The sequence below is a fragment of the Eriocheir sinensis genome, chromosome 19 (assembly GCF_024679095.1).
Source record: "Eriocheir sinensis breed Jianghai 21 chromosome 19, ASM2467909v1, whole genome shotgun sequence".
Lineage (NCBI taxonomy): Eukaryota > Metazoa > Arthropoda > Malacostraca > Decapoda > Varunidae > Eriocheir > Eriocheir sinensis.
The window spans coordinates 20,958,910-20,979,637 of NC_066527.1; the positions used below are offsets into that span (position 1 = coordinate 20,958,910).

General features: G+C 39.1%; 2 protein-coding genes and 2 long non-coding RNA genes across 35 annotated transcripts in view; 3 read left to right on the forward strand and 1 right to left on the reverse strand.

Moving 5' to 3' along the window:
- LOC127000933 (uridine phosphorylase 1-like) overlaps positions 1-15,680 on the forward strand; it is a 55,247-nt gene extending 39,567 nt beyond the window's left edge. For 3 of the 10 annotated variants that reach the window (XM_050865088.1, XM_050865087.1, XM_050865084.1), the window contains 3 exons: positions 161-299; positions 920-1,113; positions 1,941-3,983. In XM_050865088.1, coding sequence (XP_050721045.1) covers positions 161-299; positions 920-1,113; positions 1,941-2,120 — 513 coding nt within the window. In that variant the 3' untranslated portion in view covers positions 2,121-3,983. Of the gene's footprint in view, positions 1-160; positions 300-919; positions 1,114-1,940; positions 3,984-9,222 lie in introns of those variants that run through there. The other 7 variants (XR_007754647.1, XR_007754648.1, XR_007754646.1 and 4 more) reach the window with 7 other exon arrangements.
- On the reverse strand, positions 3,194-5,609 carry LOC127000935 (uncharacterized). Its single transcript, XR_007754654.1, has 2 exons — positions 4,187-5,609; positions 3,194-4,041 (listed from the first exon to the last, which is right to left on the reverse strand). It is a non-coding gene; the product is annotated as an uncharacterized LOC127000935 (long non-coding RNA).
- On the forward strand, positions 5,612-8,196 carry LOC127000934 (uncharacterized). 2 transcript variants are annotated; one of them, XR_007754652.1, is made up of 3 exons: positions 5,612-5,975; positions 6,123-6,627; positions 6,800-8,196. It is a non-coding gene; the product is annotated as an uncharacterized LOC127000934 (long non-coding RNA). The 2 variants fall into 2 exon arrangements; XR_007754651.1 differs by lacking the exon at positions 6,800-8,196 and having other exon boundaries at positions 6,123-6,798.
- A 1,561-nt stretch (positions 15,681-17,241) lies between the features above and the next one.
- LOC127000936 (microprocessor complex subunit DGCR8-like) overlaps positions 17,242-20,728 on the forward strand; it is a 29,262-nt gene continuing 25,775 nt past the window's right edge. For 19 of the 22 annotated variants that reach the window (XM_050865096.1, XM_050865089.1, XM_050865100.1 and 16 more), the window contains exon 1: positions 17,242-17,356. The gene's annotated coding sequence lies outside the window, so the exon portion shown is untranslated. The other 3 variants (XM_050865092.1, XM_050865095.1, XM_050865094.1) reach the window with 3 other exon arrangements.

Consider the following 20,728-nt stretch of genomic DNA (forward strand, 5'->3'; position numbering starts at 1 on the left):
GTCAAAAGTCTGAGTGTGGGGGAGGGTGTGTGTGTGTGGGGGGGGGGGGGGGAGGCGCTAGGAACTCACACGGGAGCCTGGAAAAAATTTGGGATGCACTGCGCTGAACGCACCTAACTTATACCATACCGTTTTAACCCCCGTCCCATCCCCTCCACAGCCAGTGTTGGGCAAGATGCAGAAGCGGCCCGCCCTGCTGGACCGCCAGTTGGCCCACGACCTGAAGAACCTGCGCGGCGACGACGACCCCTTCTCCGTGACCGTGGGCAAGACCATGTGCACCTACGACTTCTACGAAGGTGAGGCACAACAGGAGGGAGAGAAAGACATGTCCAGAACTAGATTTTTTTTTTTTTTACAACAAAGACGACAACTCAAGGGCACAAAAAAAAGGAAACCATAATAAAAAAAGCCCGCTACTCGCTTTGGACGTATGAGCTTAATATTTTTCGTCCTAACTCCGTAAAAAAAGTTAGAAAAGGCAAACTTACTTGACTCAAATATGCAACTGAAATATGGAACTTAACATAAACGTCAGAAATCGGTAAGAAAAAGAAGTTGTAAATCCCATTCTATACCCAAACACATGTAGTCTTCTTATACACAAGCAAACCTCGCACTCATATCCTTTCACAGCAAATCCTTCTATAGATTCATCTTACCTCCCTAAAACATGCCTTTTACACACACACACACACACACACACACACACACACACACACACACACACACATTTTTTGCTTTTTGTCTTATTTTGTCATTGAGTTGTTTCCATCACTATATATATGCATAACAAACCTTCACAATGCTGTAACAAAAATCTACATATGTTTATTTAGATCTGTATACATTTATTTAAGATCTGGACTGTAACCATCTCCCCACTTTCTTTGACAACCCCGTTTTCTATGGCTTGCAGGTCAGGGGAGACTGGACGGCGCCTTCTGCGACTACACCGAGGCGGACAAACTGGCCTTCCTGCAGCGCATTCACGAGGCCAACGTGGTCAACATGGAGATGGAGAGCCTCTGCTTCGCCGCCCTCTGCCACCACGCCGGCATACGCGGGGCCGTCATCTGCGTCACGCTCCTCAACAGACTGCACGGTGACCAGGTGGGTAGTGGGGGGGGTGAGAAGAGGGGAGGGAGATTGGGGTTAGGGGTGGGTGGAAAGGGTTGTTAGGGGTGATGTGTGCATGAGTGGGGAGGAGGAGGAGGTTTGGGAAGTGTGTGTAGGGGGGAAGTGGGGTTGGGTGGTGTGAGGGGTGAGGGTTGGATGGTGTGTATGTGGTGTGTGGGGTAAGTGTGTGTGTGTGTGTGTGTGTGTGTTGGAGAAGGGGGGATGGAGGGAAAAACGACTAATTATTGAAGAGGAAAGAGGAAGAAGAGGAAGGAGAGAGAGGAAAGTGAGAGTTCTGTGTGTTGAGAAGAGGGAAGGTGTGTGTGTGTGTGTGTGTGTGTGTGTGTGTGTGTGTGTGTGTGTGTGTGTGTGTGTTCTTTTCCTTCTCTCATATTTCTTTTTTTTTCTTTCCTGCACATTACAATTATTATTACTCCCCTTTTCTTTCCTTCCATCTCCTTTACCATCAATTATTTTCTACCATATCACTTTCTCTTTTACCTTCTTCCTTTTATTAACATCTATCTTTATCCCCACTTCAACATTGCTATCTTTCTCTTTCGTCTTCCATCCGGCATTTATCTTCTTCCTTTCTCTCTTCTATTTCCAAAACCATCAACTCTTCCCACCATTTTAACTTCTCTTCATTATACTCTCTTATACCTCTTATACTTCTTCCTCCTTATAGCCTTCCTTAAAACGTTAGTCTAATTTCCTCCTGCTATCATTTAAAGTCTTCCTTCTCTCCAAAACCACCAATTATACCAACCACATTAACCTCTCTCTTCTTCCTCCTCCTCCTCCTGCTGCCCCGTCTACAGGTATCCACGCCCAAGGAGACTCTGAACAAATGGCAGGAGTACCCTCAGATGCTGGTGGCCCGCTACATCAAGAAGGCGATGGGTCTGCCCGTGGCCATCCCGCAGCGCAGCCACCCGCAGGTAGTCAAGTGCCCTAAACACGCCCAGATGGTGCGTCAGCAGTCTGCCAGCTTTGAGTGAGGGGGGCGAGGGAGATGCTGGGGTGTTGGGGTGAGGGCGTGAAGGGAACGAGACTGGCTAGATTGTGGTGACGAGTTTGTAGTGAGGAAAGGCGAGTGAAGCGGTGATGGGTATGATGTGTGTGTGTGAGTGTGTTAGGGGAAGGAAATAGTGGTGGTGAGTTTGTGGTGAAGAAAGGGATAAGTGCGAGGGAGAAAGGAGAGTTAGTTGGGAGAGTTGGGGTATGCATGCAGGCCTGAAAGTCGATGATTTGGCTACCTATCGAGTATTTTTTTCATCGTTTACTCAACCACACACGAAAATGTTAATGATTTGGCTAATTCCCGGCGAGTGGTTCATTCATACACTAAATACTAGACACACAAAAAACAATAACGACAAAGATCAGTCCATTGTTAAGTTAATTTCGACTGGTGGTTGGCGATTTAAGTCCATAATCATCCGGTGGTGGTCTCATATTTTCCCATTTCCTCCGCCATTTCATTATCTAAATAGGAAGGAAAAATCTTGGTGATAAAGAAAAAAACAAATTCCATCCTCCGCTGGCGAGTGCAGGATATATAACCCTTAATTATTTCCTCGCCACAAGATTTATATGTTCTCGAGTAAAGTAAATTATCATCACTTCCAGGGTTGACAAGAGAATAACCTAACCTAACCTAACCAGTGTTGGAGTAGTTTAAGATGATGGGAGATGATGAGATAGAGCGATGGAGATGAACGTTTGTGGTGACGGAGAAAAGACGAGAATAGAGATAAACGTTTGTGATGACTGACCGAAAGTAAATATAAAGATCAACGTTTGTGATTGACGGAAAGAAGACGAGATAGAGATTAACACTGAGTACGACTGACGGAGAGATAGAAAGATGGTGAGAAACATTGATTGACTGATTGGTAATTTGTGATGGCCGAGAGAAGATACACATTTATGACTGAGAGGAGATAAAGATAAACAATGATGATGACTGACGGAAAAGACGAAATCGAGATAAGTATTTGTGACTGAGAGATGAAACGAAGATGCGAACTTAAAACACACCAACCCTAAAGAAAACGAGGTGCCGTTGGAAATGCGGAAGATTCATGTATGACTGAGAGAAGAGGAGATAAAGATAAACAATGATGGTGACTGACGGAAAAGACGAAATCGAGATAAGTATTTGTGACTGAGAGATGAAACGAAGATGCGAACTTAAAACACACCAACCCTAAAGAAAACGAGGTGCCGTTGGAAATGCGGAAGATTCTTAGAAAGGTTAGGAAAAGTGCTGTTAATGATGATGATGATGATATTAATAGGGTTGTTGTCATTGTGGTGTTCAAGTATAATCAAAACACCAATGGCCAGTTAGCACGCAGTTAGCCTTCATTTAATCAGACGTTACTGCCATTATTAGTCGTTATAACTGACGCTGCTTCGCTTTAAGTGTTGAATCGTATTAAGGAGAATGCTTTATTGGTGTTGCTGGATGTATTGCGTAACGATATTATACGAAACGAAGGAAGATCATGGGTGTTATACGCACCTCAAACCTGTATTTTTTATTATTTTTAGTGTGAAACTTTTGTTGAATCGTACTCGAGATTATACGAAACGAAGGAAGATCATGGATGTTATACGCACCTCAAACCTTTTTTATTTTATTTTTATTGTGAAACTTTTGTTGAATCGTAATAATAAGAATAAGAGTTTTGATGTTCGTTCGACGCATGAAGCAAAAAAATGAACAAAACCGAAAAAAAAAAGGATAATGACCACCGAAAATTAGTCATAATATTGTGGAGCTATAACTTTTCATTTTAATTTTGGTGTTTGTTAGGCGCATTAAGCAAAAAATATATATAAATGGAAAAGAGAGAGAGAGAAAAAAAGAATATTGACCATTGAAATTTTGTCATAATATTGTGGAACTTGTAACTTTACCTTTTAATTTCCTTTTATTTTCCTTCTTATTCACGTTAGACGCGTTACGCAAAAAAAAAAAAAAAAAGGAATATAAAGAAGAAGAAGGAAAAGGATATTGACCATTGAAATTTCGCCATAATATTGTGGAACTTGTAACTTTTTTTTTCTCTCATTCCTGGTGTAAAGAAACGGATCGAGAAATGCATAAAAAAGAAGAAAAAAAAAGAAGCCCACGGAGTTATCCTTCTATAGTTGTTACTCTTGCATAATAATCTGGATAATACAATACAATGAAAAGTCTTGTGTGTGACGACCGGCCAAAAGTTGCATACTAGAGTGGTAGGCTACACGCGGCAACACGGGCCCTGCTAACGTGTGTACGGATATGTGGGGAGTCATCCTTTTCAATTCGTATTATCATTCACATCATTCGTATCGCCATTGTATTATCATTGGCGCGTCCTTTTACAAAATTTCAAGTCGTGTTACTATATGGACGAGCCAGGGAATCACGTGTTTGCAACTATTGGGACTTTGCATTTTGACTCCTTCTTTATTTCCCTTTTCTTCCCCCACCCTTCTTTTCTATACCCCTCTCATCCCTCTTCTATGCTCCTTTTACAAAATTTCAAGTCTTGTTACTATATGGACGAGCCAGGGAATCACGTGTTTGCAACTATTGGGACTTTACATTTTGACTCCAGTATTTATATTATTACGTCCATGATCTTTAGAAATCATATCGCTAATCATTAGAGGAAGGAATAGCGATGTTATTATGTATTAATGAACGTTAAGGATATCGTTAAGGACAGGAACAGTGGTGTTGACAATGACATACGAACTAATAGGGGATTAAGATATTGTAGGCAGTGATTGGAGTCTTAACATACATAGCAGTAAGTAAAAATGTCGTTAAATACAAGGATAGCGATGTTGATATACGAACTAACCAGGCGATGAAGTTGTTGAAGGCAGGAATTTGAGTCTTGATATACATAACAGTGAGTAAAAATGTCGTTAAATACAAGGATAGCAATGTTGATATACGAGCTAACAGGCGATGAAGATGTTGAAGGCAGGAATTTAAGTCTTGATATATATAATAGCGAGTAAAAATGTCGTTAAGTACAAGGATAGCGATGTTGATGTACGAGCTAACAGGCGATGAAGATGTTGAAGGCAGGAATTTAAGTCTTGATATACATAATAGCGAGTAAAAATGTCGTTAAGTACAAGGATAGCGATGTTGATATGCGAACTAACGGCGATGAAGATGTTGAAGGCAGGAATAGAGGTCTTAATATACATAGAAGTGAGTAAAGATGTCGTTAACTACAAGGAGAGCGGTTAATATACGAACTAGGCGTGAAGTATACATCTTAAAACCCAGAAACAGTGGTGTCAGGATACATACATAATATACATAAGATAATAATAACGTATTACTAGACATTAAGGACTCTGTTGTAACCCGAGACGCCAGTAAGCACCTCTTAGGCTGAACGCTAGAGTGTCCGCCTTGTGTCTCAGGGGCCCGGGTTCGATTCCCCGTCTGATTGTAGAGGCAAAAAAATCATTCGAAACTTACAAATACTCCGAAAGCAGGTGAGGTGGTGAATGGTGGAGTGGTGAGAGGCTTGAGAGAGAGATTGTATGGAAGAAAGTTGTTGATGAAAATTATGCGTGGTGAGATTAAACGTCGATAAGTCAAATCAACGCAAACATACGATCTCATAAGATTAACACTTCCAACTTTACCCAGAAAGCTCCTATAAATAATTCGAAAGAACGTTAAGGTGTGCGTGGGAAATAGTGGAAGGGAGTACATTTGTAATTATAAGACGTGTTGAAGAAATGAATGGTGCAGTGATTGGAGGCGTGAGATGGCGAGATTGTATGGAAGGTTAGTTAAATAGATTCCTGGCGAGATTAATAACGTAAAGGTGTGCGTGGGAAATAGTGAAAGGGAGTACATTTGTAATTATAAGAAGTGTTGAAGAAATAAATGGTGCAGTGAATGGAGGCGTGAGATGGCGAGATTGTATAGAAGGTTAGCTAAATGGATTCCTGGCGAGATTAATAACGTAAAGGTGTGCGTGGGAAATAGTGAAAGGGAGAACATTTGTGATTATAAGAAGTGTTGAAGAAATAAATGGTGCAGTGATTGGAGGCGTGAGAGGGCGAGATTGGGTTAGTTAAATAAATTCCTGTTGAGATTAATAAGGAAATAGTGAAGCGACGTGAGAAATAATGACAGTGAGTAAAGACATGATCAGAGAAGTGTTGAATAAAACGATGCCTGGTGCGAGAAAGAAATAGAAAGAATAAAGAGTCTGCTCGGAACAGTTTATGTAAGAGATTATGTTTACTGTTGGTGTTTAACTAATATCGTATAGAAGAACCTGAAAGAAATGGACGTTTAATTGGATCTAAATATATAAAAACTTTGATGTTACGAGACTGAGTGACAACGAGATCTTACTTATCACATAAAAGAACATGAAATAAAAGCGACGTTGAAATAGATATCAATACGAAAAAAAGTGATGTTACGCAATTTGAATAGATAAATACGTAAATAAATGAATAAATAAGGTTACAGAACAACGCCCATAGAACTAAAAAAAAGAAGAAAAAACAAAAGAAAAGCGGGAAATTTAATTATATTGGAAACTAAACGTGTGTGAGAGAGAGAGAGAGAGAGAGAGAGAGAGAGAGAGAGAGAGAGAGAGAGAGAGAGAGAGAGAGAGAGAGAGAGAGAGAGAAGGTTACAGAACAACGCCCATAGAACTTAAAAAGAAGAAAAACAAGAGAACAGCGGGAAATTTAATTATATCAGAAACTAAACGAGAGAGAGAGAGAGAGAGAGAGAGAGAGAGAGAGAGAGAGAGAGAGAGAGAGAGAGAGAGAGAGAACAAATAATCGCTATGGTACTCCCTCGCTTTAGCCTAGTCTGATGTCAGTGTCGTGGTCGCAGAGTTTCGAACCCTGTGTCTATATGTTGTGAAGGACCAATAGAAACAGACAGACCAAGAACCATCCACACACCACACCAAAACAAACAACCAGACTACCAAACCAACCTAGGAACCCAAATCATACCCGTACCAAACAAAATATACCAAACCAAACCAAAATTAAACTAGACATAACAATTCAAACGACTTCAAACTACAGAGACACACCACACCAAACCACAAACAACCATACTAACCAAGGCAACCACACTAAACAAGCCATACCAAGCCATACCAAACTACAGATAAGCCTTACCAAACTACATCAAATTATAGGGAAACCTTACCAAACCACGCTAGACTATAGAAAGGTCATACCACATACACCAAGCTATAAAGTAACCATATCTCAAACCATACCAGACTACAGATAAGCCTTACCAGACCACATCAAACTATAGGCAAAATTAACTACACCAGTCCATTCTAAACCCCACCAATCCATTATAAACCACATCAATCCATTACAAACCAAACCAGTCCATTCTAAACCCCACCAATCCATTACAAACCAAACCAGTCCATTCCAAACCATACCAATCCATTTCAAGCCATACCAATCCATTCCAATCCACACCAAATCACACCAGACCGCACCCAAAACACGCTAAATCATACCAAAGCATACCAAAAACAATACTTGAAACAAAATACTGGATACGAACAGAATATTGACATTAAACAGTGCTGGGGACGAGCACAGTATCAGAAACATAAAATTAGATACAAACGCACTACTTGAAACGAACAGTACTAAAAACAGAGATATGGGAACAAACCATTTTTCAACCAAACCTACCAAACGACACACACCCAAACTAACTCAGACCAACTTTTCAAACACCCAACCATTCAAGCAAAGTGACCCTAACCAAGGCTATACTACTTAGTGCCGCGAGCTGATGTTAATAATAGTTGCTCGATATATATGAAGACTCGACGTGTTACACAGAGATATAAAGACAGAGATATACTAACAAAAAGAGCAGATTATAGATATATTTTTGGGACTCGTTTAAACATGTTTCCAGTTTGTTGTTGTTATTGTCATTCTATATATCGTTATTATTATCATTATTATTATTATTACTATTATCCCAAACGCTTGTCACAGCTGCAGAATGTAATAAACGCATATATATACCAAGGTGAACTCTCATTATAGCCTCACGCACTGCTAAATTACTTGATTGGTTAATTAACACAAACACACACTTACACATAAAAGTCTTAAGGGAATCGTTCGCCTAAGCTTTTCTTCTCCCTATAGATAAGAACTTACACGTTTACTATTATATTTATCAAGACAAAAGAACGATTAACTTTATCATTGCTTAATTACAAAATAATTCATTACAAAAGGACATTGAACTTGATCATTATTTGAGTTATCAAGACTAAAGAACATTCAATTCGATCTATATTCCATTGTTTACCTTATTGTTGCACTAAATTGGAGCTCTCTCGATAGAAAGTTGAATGATTTAGTTGATTAAATTATTCAAAGTGTTCCGTAGAAGTGAACTGGTTGTTTGGGTTGATCATTTTAAATGTTACATAAAAAATATTTGATTCGATTGATTGCGTAAATGTTACGTAAAAGTTGATTAATTAAGCTTACTATATTAAATGTTAGTAAAGTTTTATTGTTTACTCTTATTGATTATTCATATTGATACAGAAAGATACTGTAACAAAGGAGAAAGAGAGGAGCTTGTCATCCCCCCCAGAAAACAATATGATTTTTTATTTATAAAGACTAAATTGAGGATATTCAATTGTAACGTAAATATTTGTTTCAAGAGTTACCGAAAATATAATAACATTCAGTTTGTGCAATGATGAGGTATAAAATTGAATAGAGAGTCAAAAGGCTATGACGAACGTTTTCCTTAATGCTTAGGAAATAACACAAAACATTATTATTATTATTATTATTATTATTATTATTACTATTATTATTATTATGCATTATTCATAAGCAATAATTACATTTCTGTTTTCCTGAAGACCAGTTACCGTAGCTTTTCTTTCTTTCTTTCGGCTAATAAGTCAAGAAGAAAAAATGAAGCATGATTCTCTTATATATATATTTTTTCTGTATTCTGGCGATGTTTCCCAATTATTTGTGCATCTTTATCCTTTAATGCTTGACTTTTTTTTCTTTTTCTAGGCTTAAGGGGAGAGAGAGAAGGTGTCTGACTGTGGAAGGATGGAAAGTGTGGAGGGAGAACACTGACCCGAGGAAAGGAAAGAACGGAGAACAGATAAACAGATAATGAGGAAAAGAAAACGGGAGAAGGAGAAACAAAGGAGAGGAAGAACGGAAAAAACGATGAACAGATAAACAGATGATGAGGAAAAGAATGAGGGAGGAGGAGAAACGAAGGAGAGGAAGAGCAACCGAGGAAAGGAAAGAACGGTGAACAGATAAACAGATGATGAGGAAAAGAAGGAGGGAGGAGGAGAAACGAAGGAGAGGAAGCGCAACCGAGGAGAGGAAAGGAAAGAACGGTGAACAGATAAACAGATGATGAGGAAAAGGGAGGAGGAGAAACAAAGGAGAGGAAAAGCAAACTCTGGAGAAAACAAAGACAAAGGAAAAATAAAGAAAACAATGAGAAAGGAGAGGGAGAGGAAGAAAATAAACAAAAGAAGACTAGGAAGAAGACAATTATGGAGAAAACAATGAACGACGGACAGAAAAACAGAGAGAAAGGGGGGAGAGGAGGAGAGGAATTAAAGGTGAGGAGATAATACTTTGGGGAGATAAAAAAAAAAGAAGGGAGTTTAGACATGCACGCCCGCCCGCCCGCACGCATGCAATGGGGTACAAGCATGGAGGTAGAATTGGTGGAGTCGACATCAACCCAATTAAGTGAATCCGCCCGAGCTGTCATCTTTACGGCCAGATGTCAGGTGTTGTTAGGTCAGGCTCCCTCACCCCCATCTTTTGGCCGTAAATTTGACAGTTCGTCGGCTTCACCTCAATGAATGGGATTAGCGAGCCGTGTCGACTCCACCAATTCTACCTCCATGGGTACAAGCTTGTCTGCCCAACGTTGCCAGATTGTCGTACTCAGCCGCTTATATTTCCCGACTTCCTACACCAAAACTGCCTTCTGGGCTCCAATAACGATACTCATTTATAGTTCTCGTTAAAAGACAAAAAGAGTTAGATCCTGATGTTTCTTGGCAATAGTTAGGCGTCAGAAATCGGTAAATACTATGGTCTGAGTACGATAATCTCTCCAACATCACTCCCCATCTTCCTTTTCCTCCCCCCATCAACCACCCTCTCCCCTTCTCCCTTTTCTCCTCCCCATCACCTCCACATCTTCCCTCTCTTAAACTGTCACCTCCTCCCCATTTATGTATCCTCCCCTCTCCCCCTCCCCCCCCTCTTCCCCCCACCCCGGCTGAAGAAATGAAGAAGAGGAGGAGGAAGAAGAGGAAGAGGAAGACACGAGGAGGAGGAGGAGGAGGAGGAAGACGAGGAGGTGAATCAGTAAGTCTCATTATTATTATTATTATTATTATTATTATTATTATTATTATTATTATTATTAGTGTTGTCATTGTGGTTACTTTTATTGTGGACACGCGTGACATATCCAACAGGTGTTTGTTTTATTTAATTTTTAAGGTATATGTTAGTTCATTTATATTTGACTCCACTTTTTATTTCTCCTTCCTTTTTTTCATCTCCATCTAAACATTTTCACTTATTCATTCGTCTTCCCTCTCATTATGCATTTTCCTTCACTATTTTTCCTTTCATTATCAATATTTACCGTCCCCCTTTTTTTCCTTCACTTTTATCACGTTTTTTTTATTTATCTCCATCTAAACATTTTCACTTATTCATTCGTCTTCCCTCACATTATGCATTTTCCTTCACTATTTTTCTTTTCATTATCAATATTTACCGTCCTTTCATCTCTCCTTCCTTTCTTTCACTTTTTTTATTTATCTCCATCTTCATTATCATTCATTCATTAGTCTTCCCTATATTATGCATTTTCCTTCACTATTTATCTTTTCATCATTAATATCTGACTCGCTTTCTATATCTCCTTTCCCTTTTTTTTTATTCATCTCCGTCTTCAACATTATTCATTCATTAGTCTTCCCTATATTATGCATTTTCCTTCACTATTTATCTTTTCATCATTAATATCTGACTCGCTTTTCATCTCTCCTTTCACTTTTTTTATTCATCTCCGTCTTCATTATTATTCATTCATTAGTCTTCCCTATATTATGCATTTTCCTTCACTATTCATCTTTTCATCATTAATATTTGACTCGCTTTTCATCTCTCCTTTCACTTTTTTTATTCATCTCCGTCTTCATTATTATTCATTCATTAGTCTTCCCTATATTATGCATTTTTCTTCACTATTCATCTTTTCATCATTAATATCTGACTCGCTTTCTATATCTCCTTTCACTTTTTTTCATTCATCTCCGTCTTCATTATTATTCATTCATTAGTCTTCCCTATATTATGCATTTTTCTTCACTAATTATCTTTTCATCATTAATATTTGATTCGCTTTCTATATCTCCTTTCCCTTTTTATTATTCATCTCTCTTCATTATTATTGATTTATTCGTCTTCCCTATATTATGCATTTTCCTTCACTATTTATCTTTTCATCATTAATATTTGACTCGCTTTTCATCTCTCCTTTCACTTTTTTTATTCATCTCCATCTTCATTATTATTCATTCATTAGTCTTCCCTATATTATGCATTTTTCTTCACTGTTTATCTTTTCTTCAGTTTTCCATCATTTCACTACTACTACTACTACTACTACTACTACTACTACTACTACTACTATTACTATATTCTACCTTTATATTGCAAGGACTACAAAAACAAGAATCTGATCAAAAAAAGTAAGGTATCGGGGCTCAAACCTGTTACACACATATTTGTTAAGAGATTATTAATATTTTTTTTAGCCATATATATAAGTTTTGTACGTAGAGTCTCTTCACTGTTCGAGTATGTTAACACGTTTATTATTATTATTATTATTATTATTTGTATTTTTCATGTGTTAGTTTCCGATGTTCATTTGTGACGTCACTATCTTACATATCTCTCAAACGTATCGCCACTTAAAGGGTATAAGGCAAACTTAAAATTATATAAATAACTTGTTACCTGCTCTATTAACTCTACTGACTAGGCTACCTGAAGATATTTTTAGTCGTGCAACAGTGAAATAAGTAATCTCTCAATATATGTTTTTTAGATAGCGTAAGTCTTAGGCCGAGAACGCCATATTTTCCTATCTATTATCATCTCATTCCAAACAGTATTACTAAATTGTCTTTCTAAGTTTCTAAGGTATTGGAGATTTTATTATTTAACATTTACGGGTTTTTAAAAAGTGTGTGTGGAGGCGTGTCTTGCCAAATTACGGTGTATTGTGAAAGATATTCCTGTTTTTATTGTTAACATTGTCCACTTCAGCGAGTTAGGTTTTGTTAGGATTATTTGTGAGATGATACCGTGACTGTTGTTCTCGGTTATATAGATGGCAGACATTCTATATCATAAGGCTCACATTCTCAGACATTTCGGAGCTCACACGCCCACATTCGATAAGGCTTTTGTAGAGGCTGTGGGCATTTCCATGGGTAGTTTTATGAGCCTAGTGATAGTTTGATAAGGCTTCTGCTTACACACCCACGTTAAATTTTGATAAGGCCTTCTTCGGGGTTGTTGTGGGTAGTTCCATGGGTAGTTTTATGAGCCTAGTGATAGTTTGACAAGGCTTCTGCACCATGAACGTGAAGAAAACACTAAAAAAAAAAAAGCCCAACTAATATTTCTTAAACATTTCGGAGCTCACACACTCACATTCGATAAGGCTTTTGTAGAGGCTGCGGGCATTTCCATGAGTGGTTTTATGACCCTAGTGATAGTTTAACAAGGCCTCTGCACCATTAACGTAAAGAAAACATTAAAACCCGACTAATCTCCTTTGTGTGGTCTTTGGAAATACTTGTGAAAGCCGAAAGCGTCTGAGAATCCTACGGGCCGAAATCTGAAAAATATAGATGACAGTCACTCTTAAGATCGTGTACAAACTGATATTGTGTCTATAACGTAACCATTCTTTCGTCAGCCATTCGTCACCATACGGAGAGGCCAAGGAACATGTATAAAAAAAAGATATTGTGTATTGTTATAGTTCCAGATACTTTGTTTTATGCGACGGGTAAAATCAGGTCAAATATTAGGGCAATGGTTATCTAATTCGTCCATATCTATCGGGGTAACTAATTCTGTCTACTTATGATGGAAGTAGGAAAAGGGTAAATCGGGTAGCCTATTATGTGTTTTGTATACGTCCATCAATGTTACCACACTGTCCACGCTAACTATGAACACAAGCCCCGCCCACACCAGCGTCCACCAATCACATGCGGGCTGAGTTGCAGAGTGGGCGTGGCTTGCATGCGAACTGGCCAATGACGTGCACGCAATAGAGAAAAGAGGAGGGGCTAATGTGCCGAGTTAGCGTGAATAGGCTATATAAACGCCCCCAACCATACCAACAAATCTTAGTGCCTATTTAACACTGTGATAGGATTCAGAATATAGTTAAAGAACCTTCGATTGTCATATAGGAGCTTTGATCGTTTTATATAATCCACGATCGCTTTGTAGAGTATTCCATCACCTAGTATAAACCCTGATCGCTTTTTATGGTATCCGATCGCCTTTTAGAACTCGGTCGATTTCTATAGCTCACGATTATTTTGTAGGGTATTCCATTCCCTTATATAACCCACGATCGCTTCTTAGGGTATTCGATCACCTATAGGACCCACGCTCGCCTTACAACACCCTTCAGTCGCCTTAGAGGAGCTTCCGATTGTCTTATATGGTACTAGATCGCCTTGCCTTCCGTCACACGCCTCTTTATCCACTTATTTGATCCTCTCTTCCACATGTGTAGAGAAGAAAGGGAAGGTCGTGATATATAACTCTTAGTGAAGGAACTGTGCAGAGGAGTGATTAGACGCACATCCTGGTGAATAAATAAGAAATGTAAAGAATTATGTCTCTTTTAGCTTCTAGATTACGGAGGATCGAATATAAGCTTGTACAATGCCCTTTAATTGTTCCTCCTGGTTAAAGAGATGAGACGAGGCAGCCATATAGGTTTTAAGTGGGCAGTTTTGCAGACAAGGAAAGATGGAAAAGAAATAAAAGGAAGCTGTGAATTAACGAATGTATAAAAAAAAGTGTCGTACGAGAGAAAGGAAAGAAAACTGAGCATGTAAACAAGAAAATAAGGAAAGAAAACACGAGAGAATGTATAAAAAATGTCGTACGAGGAAAAGGAAAGGAAACTGAGCATGTAAACAAGAAAACAAGGAAAGAAAACACGAGAGAATGATAAAAAGTGTCGTACGAGAGAAAGGAAAGGAAACTGAACATGTAAACAAGAAAATAAGGAAAGAAAACACGAGAGGAGAAAAGAATATTGTAAATGTGCGCCGAGAAAAGAAAGGAACTGAAACTATGTTACTGGGAAAAGCAAGGAAAGAAATGTTTATATGCACGAGAAGAGAAAGGGATAGAAACTGTGTGCACAAGAAATAAAAGGAAGAGAAATTTGGAAGAGAAAGTAGACTGTGTAAAACGGAAGAGGGAGAGAAAAATGAGAAACCGTGTACCTATGACAAGAACAAGAAAAAGGACATTGTGGACACTAGAAAAGAAAGGAGAGGTAAGGAAACGAAATAAAAGAAGAGGAAGGAAGGAAAACTACACATGGGAAGGAAAAAAGAAGAAAAAACCGTAGAGAAGGACAGAAAACGGACATTGTGGACACTAGAAAAGAAAGGAAAGGTGAGGAAACGAAAAAAAGAAAAGGAAGGAAGGAAAAAAACGAAGAAACCCTACATAAGAAGGAAAGGATAAAAGGATATATGGAAGATAATATTAAATGCTGTTGAAATTTTAATACTTCTCTTCGATAGGATATTTTTTTTGTAGGATATACGATAGAGGATTCGCTTTCAGGATGAAATGGCAAGGATATTATGATCACAGAAAAGCCATGAAGACTGTCTGAGTGTTGTAAAGGAATTAGAATGCATTTTGAGAGGATTGTTTTAAGGGTAGGATATTATATAGGATTCGCCTTTAGGATGAAACGGCAAGGATTCAAGACAACAAAGAAACATGGATAGCGTCTGAATGCGAGATAGATCCTTTTAAAACTGGACTAGATGCTTATAAAGGAATTAGAAAGTACTTGGATAGGATATAAAAACAGGATATAGGATTTACTTACAGATATGGAGGATTGAAGGAACATGGACAGTGTCTGAATGCAAGCTAGATAGACTGAATGCTTTTGAAGGAGTCACAATGCGCTCAGATAGGATGGAATGCTTTTAAAATCGGATAGAATGCTTTAACGACAAGACAAAATAGGAGTTATGTACGAGGACGCAAGTTTGACGCCCCCTCTCCTGCCCTAGTGATATTATTAACATGTGATAGCCGGGTGAGAGTTGCCCGCTGTATACTCATGTTGACTATTATGTGATATCTCCGTCTGTCTGTTCCGTAATAAAGATATGAAGTTATTTGTGGTTTGTGAGTTATTATCCATACCATGCTTTGTTATGGAGGGCAGAGATGGAGGAGGAGGAATAGGCTACGGGAGGGAAGAAAGGAGGAGAAGGAAGAGGAAAAGAAGGAAGAGGAAGAAGAATGAATGAAAGAACAGAGATCGAGGAGGAAGAATTAGGAATGGGGAAAAGAACAGGGGAGAAAGAGAGGAATATGAAAGGTAAGAAAGAAAGAAGGAGGAGGAATAAGGAATAATGGAAATAAACTGAGGATAAAATGAGGAACAGGTAAGATAGAGAAGAGAGAAGGAGGAGAAATAAGGGATGTAGGAAAGAATAGTGGAGAAAGGGAGAGAACCGAGGAGGCAAAGGCATAGTTGGGGGCATATACCCTATTGCTACGCCTGGCCTCAGTGCACATCTTCGTCTCATTGGCATCCGGGTTACCACAGTTTACCTTCTCCAGGTTTCCCCAGATATCCAGTTATCGACCAGGGAGGAGTTAGGTAGGCCGTTCGCCGATAGATATAGATAGATAGATAGATAGATAGACAGAAAAAATAGATAGAAAGGTAGATTGCAAAATAGATAGATGGATAGATATAGACATAGATGGATAGGCAGACAGATAGATAGATAGATAGATAGATAAGCAGATAAATAGATAGATAGACAGACAAATTTAGATAGAAAGATGGATTGCAAAATAGATAGATAGATATAGACAGATAGATAGTTAGGCAGATAAATAGATAGATAGACAGACAAATTTAGATAGAAAGATAGATTGCAAAATAGATAGATAGATAGATATAGAGAGATAGATAAATAGGCAGATAGATAGGTAGATAGATAAATAGATATAGACAGATAGATTATAGATAGATAAGCAGATAGATAGATAGATAGACAGACAAATTTAGATAGAAAGATAGATTGCAAAATAGATAGATAGATAGATATAGACAGATAGATAAATAGGCAGATAGATAGATAGATAGATAGATATAGACAGATAGATAGCTAGGCAGATAGACAGAAAGATAGCTAAACAGATAGATAGTTGCATAGATAGCTATTCTGTACGTTTTTTTAAATTTTTTGTTTCTTGATTGATTGATTGATTGATATTTACCAGGACCAAGATAAAAAAAAAAGACCATTGATAGCTATGCGCCCTTTTCTTAATTGTTGTACATTTATTTTTTTCCTTCTTAAATCAAACAATTAAAGAATATTATTACCTACACTGGGTCATTACAATTGTTCTTCCCTTCCAAGTACAAATAATATAGGAAATTAATTTATACAGCGCCATTGAAAAAGCATGGACCGAGAGGAGGAGGAGGATATAAAAAACGATACAATGCAATACAAAGAAGAAGAAGGAGAAGAAAAAGAAGAAGAAGAAGAAGGAGAAAAAACTAACAAAAGAGCATAGAAATTAAAGCAATATGTCGAAAGAAGAAAACGAGAAGAAAAGGAAGAGAGAAAGGAAAACATGAGAAAATGGAAAAAGGAGAGAAGAAAAAGAAGGAAGAGGAGGAAGGAAGACAAGGATGAAAAAGAGAGAGAGAGAGAGAGAGAGAAATGTGAGCCCGTTGAAGAGGCTGACAGGCGGCGGTCGTCCATTGCCCTCTCAGGATCTTCCCTTCACGCCAGACTCCACCTTGTCCCCTGTGTTGTCCCCTGTGTGTGGTGTTTTACCGTGTTTTATGCCCTTTTTGTTGTGCTTTATCGTCATGGCTTTATAAAAACACTCCTACGGGGCTGTGTGAGGGCGGCCACCGGGGAAGAGAGCGGGGCGGCAGGGACACACCGGTACCCAGTGGTGTCATTTTTCGCCTGTGTGTCTGTGTCCTGGCCCCGGTGGCTGCCTCTTGGGTCTCCACCGGGGCTCCTTAGGTTATGGTTACCGTGGTGTTACTTTAAAGGCCAGACTGCATTAATATATCGTGTAAAGTAATGATTACTGAGGCGCCGTGGCCTGGGTGTTACTCCAGACTTACACCCAACACACCCTGGGGGCTGACACTTTTGTTTTGGCAGAGTTTAATGTTGTAGTTGTTTCTGTCACTAATTATTTGTTTGATATGTTTGAAAACTTATAAATTGCAAAATGTTACTCAATAGTTTTTATTTATTTTCACACTTTTATCTGAATCTGGATCTGGATTTATGAAGTGCAGGGCAGCCACACAGGTGCATAACACATATTTGTGTTGGAGCGTGTACTGCAGTTTAGCTACATTCCCTGACATCTTGTCTTGCTCCTCATCAATCTTTATAACCATTCCCCACAGAAATGGCTGAACAAGTGATTTGTCTTCCTCTGGGAAGAAATGTTAGGTTTAGTAAGATGAAAATAAGGGGGATGGCATTGCAAGGCCCCACTCCCTCATGAGGGGGTGATGTTAGATTTGTTATATAATTTTTGTTGATAAATACCGTGATAAGCTTCTTGCTGCCTTGTTGTCAGTGTGGCGGTTGAGGTGACAACAGGGGCAGCCTCCCTCAGGTTACTGGAAACACACCAAAGCTCACCAGAAACAAAGTTTCATATGCCATTGTGATGGGTGAAGTTATTGATATCTATTTATGCTAATTTTATAGCTCTTAAGTTACAATTTTAGCTGCAACAGTTTACTACTTTCAGTTAGGTTTACTTGTGGTTTGTTAGCTTAAGAATATGTGGCATGCATACAAGATAAGTTGAGAGAGATACAGTTAAAGACTTTCAGCCTGAGGTACAGTCACTTGACAAGTGGCTGTTTCATACTATCAAAAGGCAGCCCAAAGCACCAGAGACATCAGATTCAATTTTGCAAGCATGTGATTTTATAGGCTTTTCTGTTGGTGTTCCTAAATGAATTAAATTTGATGTTTCTTTTGTGGTAATGACCAAAAAAAAAATTGATAAAATTGTGAATGTAAGTGGATCAAGGGCAAAGTGTGGTAACAAGAGAGAGAGAATATGTAAGGTCTTGTATTATACTCTCAGAAGAAAAAGAATAGGCGTCCATGTGAAAAAAAGTAGTTGTTTAAGTATGCAAGATTCAACAGCAGCATACAGCATCATAGGAAACCACACCATCCAGTCATTCATCACTCAACCCAAACCACCAACTCAACTGTCTTTGGGAGTCAAGAACACAAGGAGGACTCAGCCCACCCAGCAACCATCCGTCCCTCCAGCCAGCCATGCACACCCCACACCACCATGCATTGCAACAGCACTATTGATGAGGGAGTGATCTTATTGAGTCACACCTCTTTACCAGAACTATTGCCAATGCATCAGCCTCGCCAAGCTGCACCAAGGACCTCATTTGCCCTGCTCTGCCCTGTTCCATCTTGCCTCAGCCTTTGTTGCCTTCAGCTTGGTGGCACTGGCTCCCCTGTGGTCCCACTGAGAGGGTTAAGACAGGCTGCTTTCTACTGCCCCAGACTTGGCGCAACTGAGTCATGGAAGGTTGTGGCCTTTTGTCGAGGTGGTATTAGGGTCTGCCCTCGGCCGCTGCGCCCCTCCTCCCCTCCTACTCCCGTCCCATCCTATCCTTTCCTCCCCTCACTCCTCCACTCTTGCTTATGATCTGTATGTGTGTTTGTCTGTCTGGTCAACTCATGTATGGAGTCATTTATTGTGTGAATGTGTGTGTGTGTGTGTGTGTGTGTGTGTGTGTGTGTGTGTGTGTGTGTGTCAGTTGATTCTTTGCTTCAACAGCTGTCTATGCAGTAAAACCTGATTATATGTGTATGATGTTGCTGATAAAAATAATTGTAACAAGTCTCTGCTGTTATATTATTCTTGTCAAAGTCATTACATATTAAAGCTTTCCTGTTGTCTCTTACTGGTGGTGGAGTGTTTATGATATCTGTGTCATCTGATGAAGGTTTTTCTTTATTTAGCCGTGGAAGACTCAAGTGTTTGTGTTTGTGGCGTTTGTTTAACTCTTAAGAAAGGGTTGACTTAAAAACATGACAATTGTTTGAGTATTACTGTGGCTTTTGTGTTTGCCTTCTGAAGAAACAAAAAGGTTAAGGCTAAAATGCTCTGTGGTTAACTTAAGACATGGATGAAGTGTTTGTTACCCATACATAAGGAAGAGTAGCTTCAGCACAGACCCAATTACACATTAAGACATGTAAATTGATGCCACCATTTGGCAATTTTTATTTTGGCAACACTTTTGCAGCATCAATAAATTGGCAAGAGGCAAATCCTACTGTACTAGCTCTCAGCCTGCTTGTGGCACTTGTGTTTAGCTGAAGGAAATAATGGTGTGATGCTCTCTGTTTAGTTTAAGCCATTACTGCTGACTTTGTGATCCTGGTGGAGGTGGAGTGTGAAGGGCTGTGTTGTAATTGTGATAAGATAGTGTTGACTTCTCTTTAGGTCACTGCTTGCTTGCTTGCTTGCTGGAATTTTGAGGGGAGTGATATCCTCGCAGGGCGTTGGCCTGCCTCTTGTGTCACTGATACAGGAATGACATGACTGACAGTCCATTCACTTAGGCTGAATCCCAACTGAATAAGTAACTTAAAATTACTTATTTTGTTTTTACCCTGTTGAATTGTGACATTGGGTTATGGTTGTACAGTCTGCTTCATCCAATCATGTCAACATAATCTGCCCATATTGCATAACAGATGAGCTAATTAAAGAAATATTGATATTTTCTGGACCTGCATGATTGTGTTGGGGGTCAGAGATAGCCAGTCAGCAGCATCCTTCCACGCTCGGCTAGGAGCGAGGGAGCCTGCTGGAGTGCCGCCTGCAGTGAATGGACTATTATAGCGTTAGTTTTACTTGAGGTGTTTACTCTTCAGTGTCTGGGATGTTTTCATTTTTGGGGCAGGAGCATCAGGAGACATAATTATAGCTGTGAAAATTTGGTGGCTGGAAGTGCTCTGTGAATGTCTTGTGATGTGTTAATCCCTGACCACTGGAAAAAAGGAAAACACCTCAATTGTTTTCTCCTTTCATTAGACACAAAACGGAAGAGCACTCACCTCGCTCACCTTGGAGGGGCTACCCGTGAGTCATCTCTGATCAGGTAAAT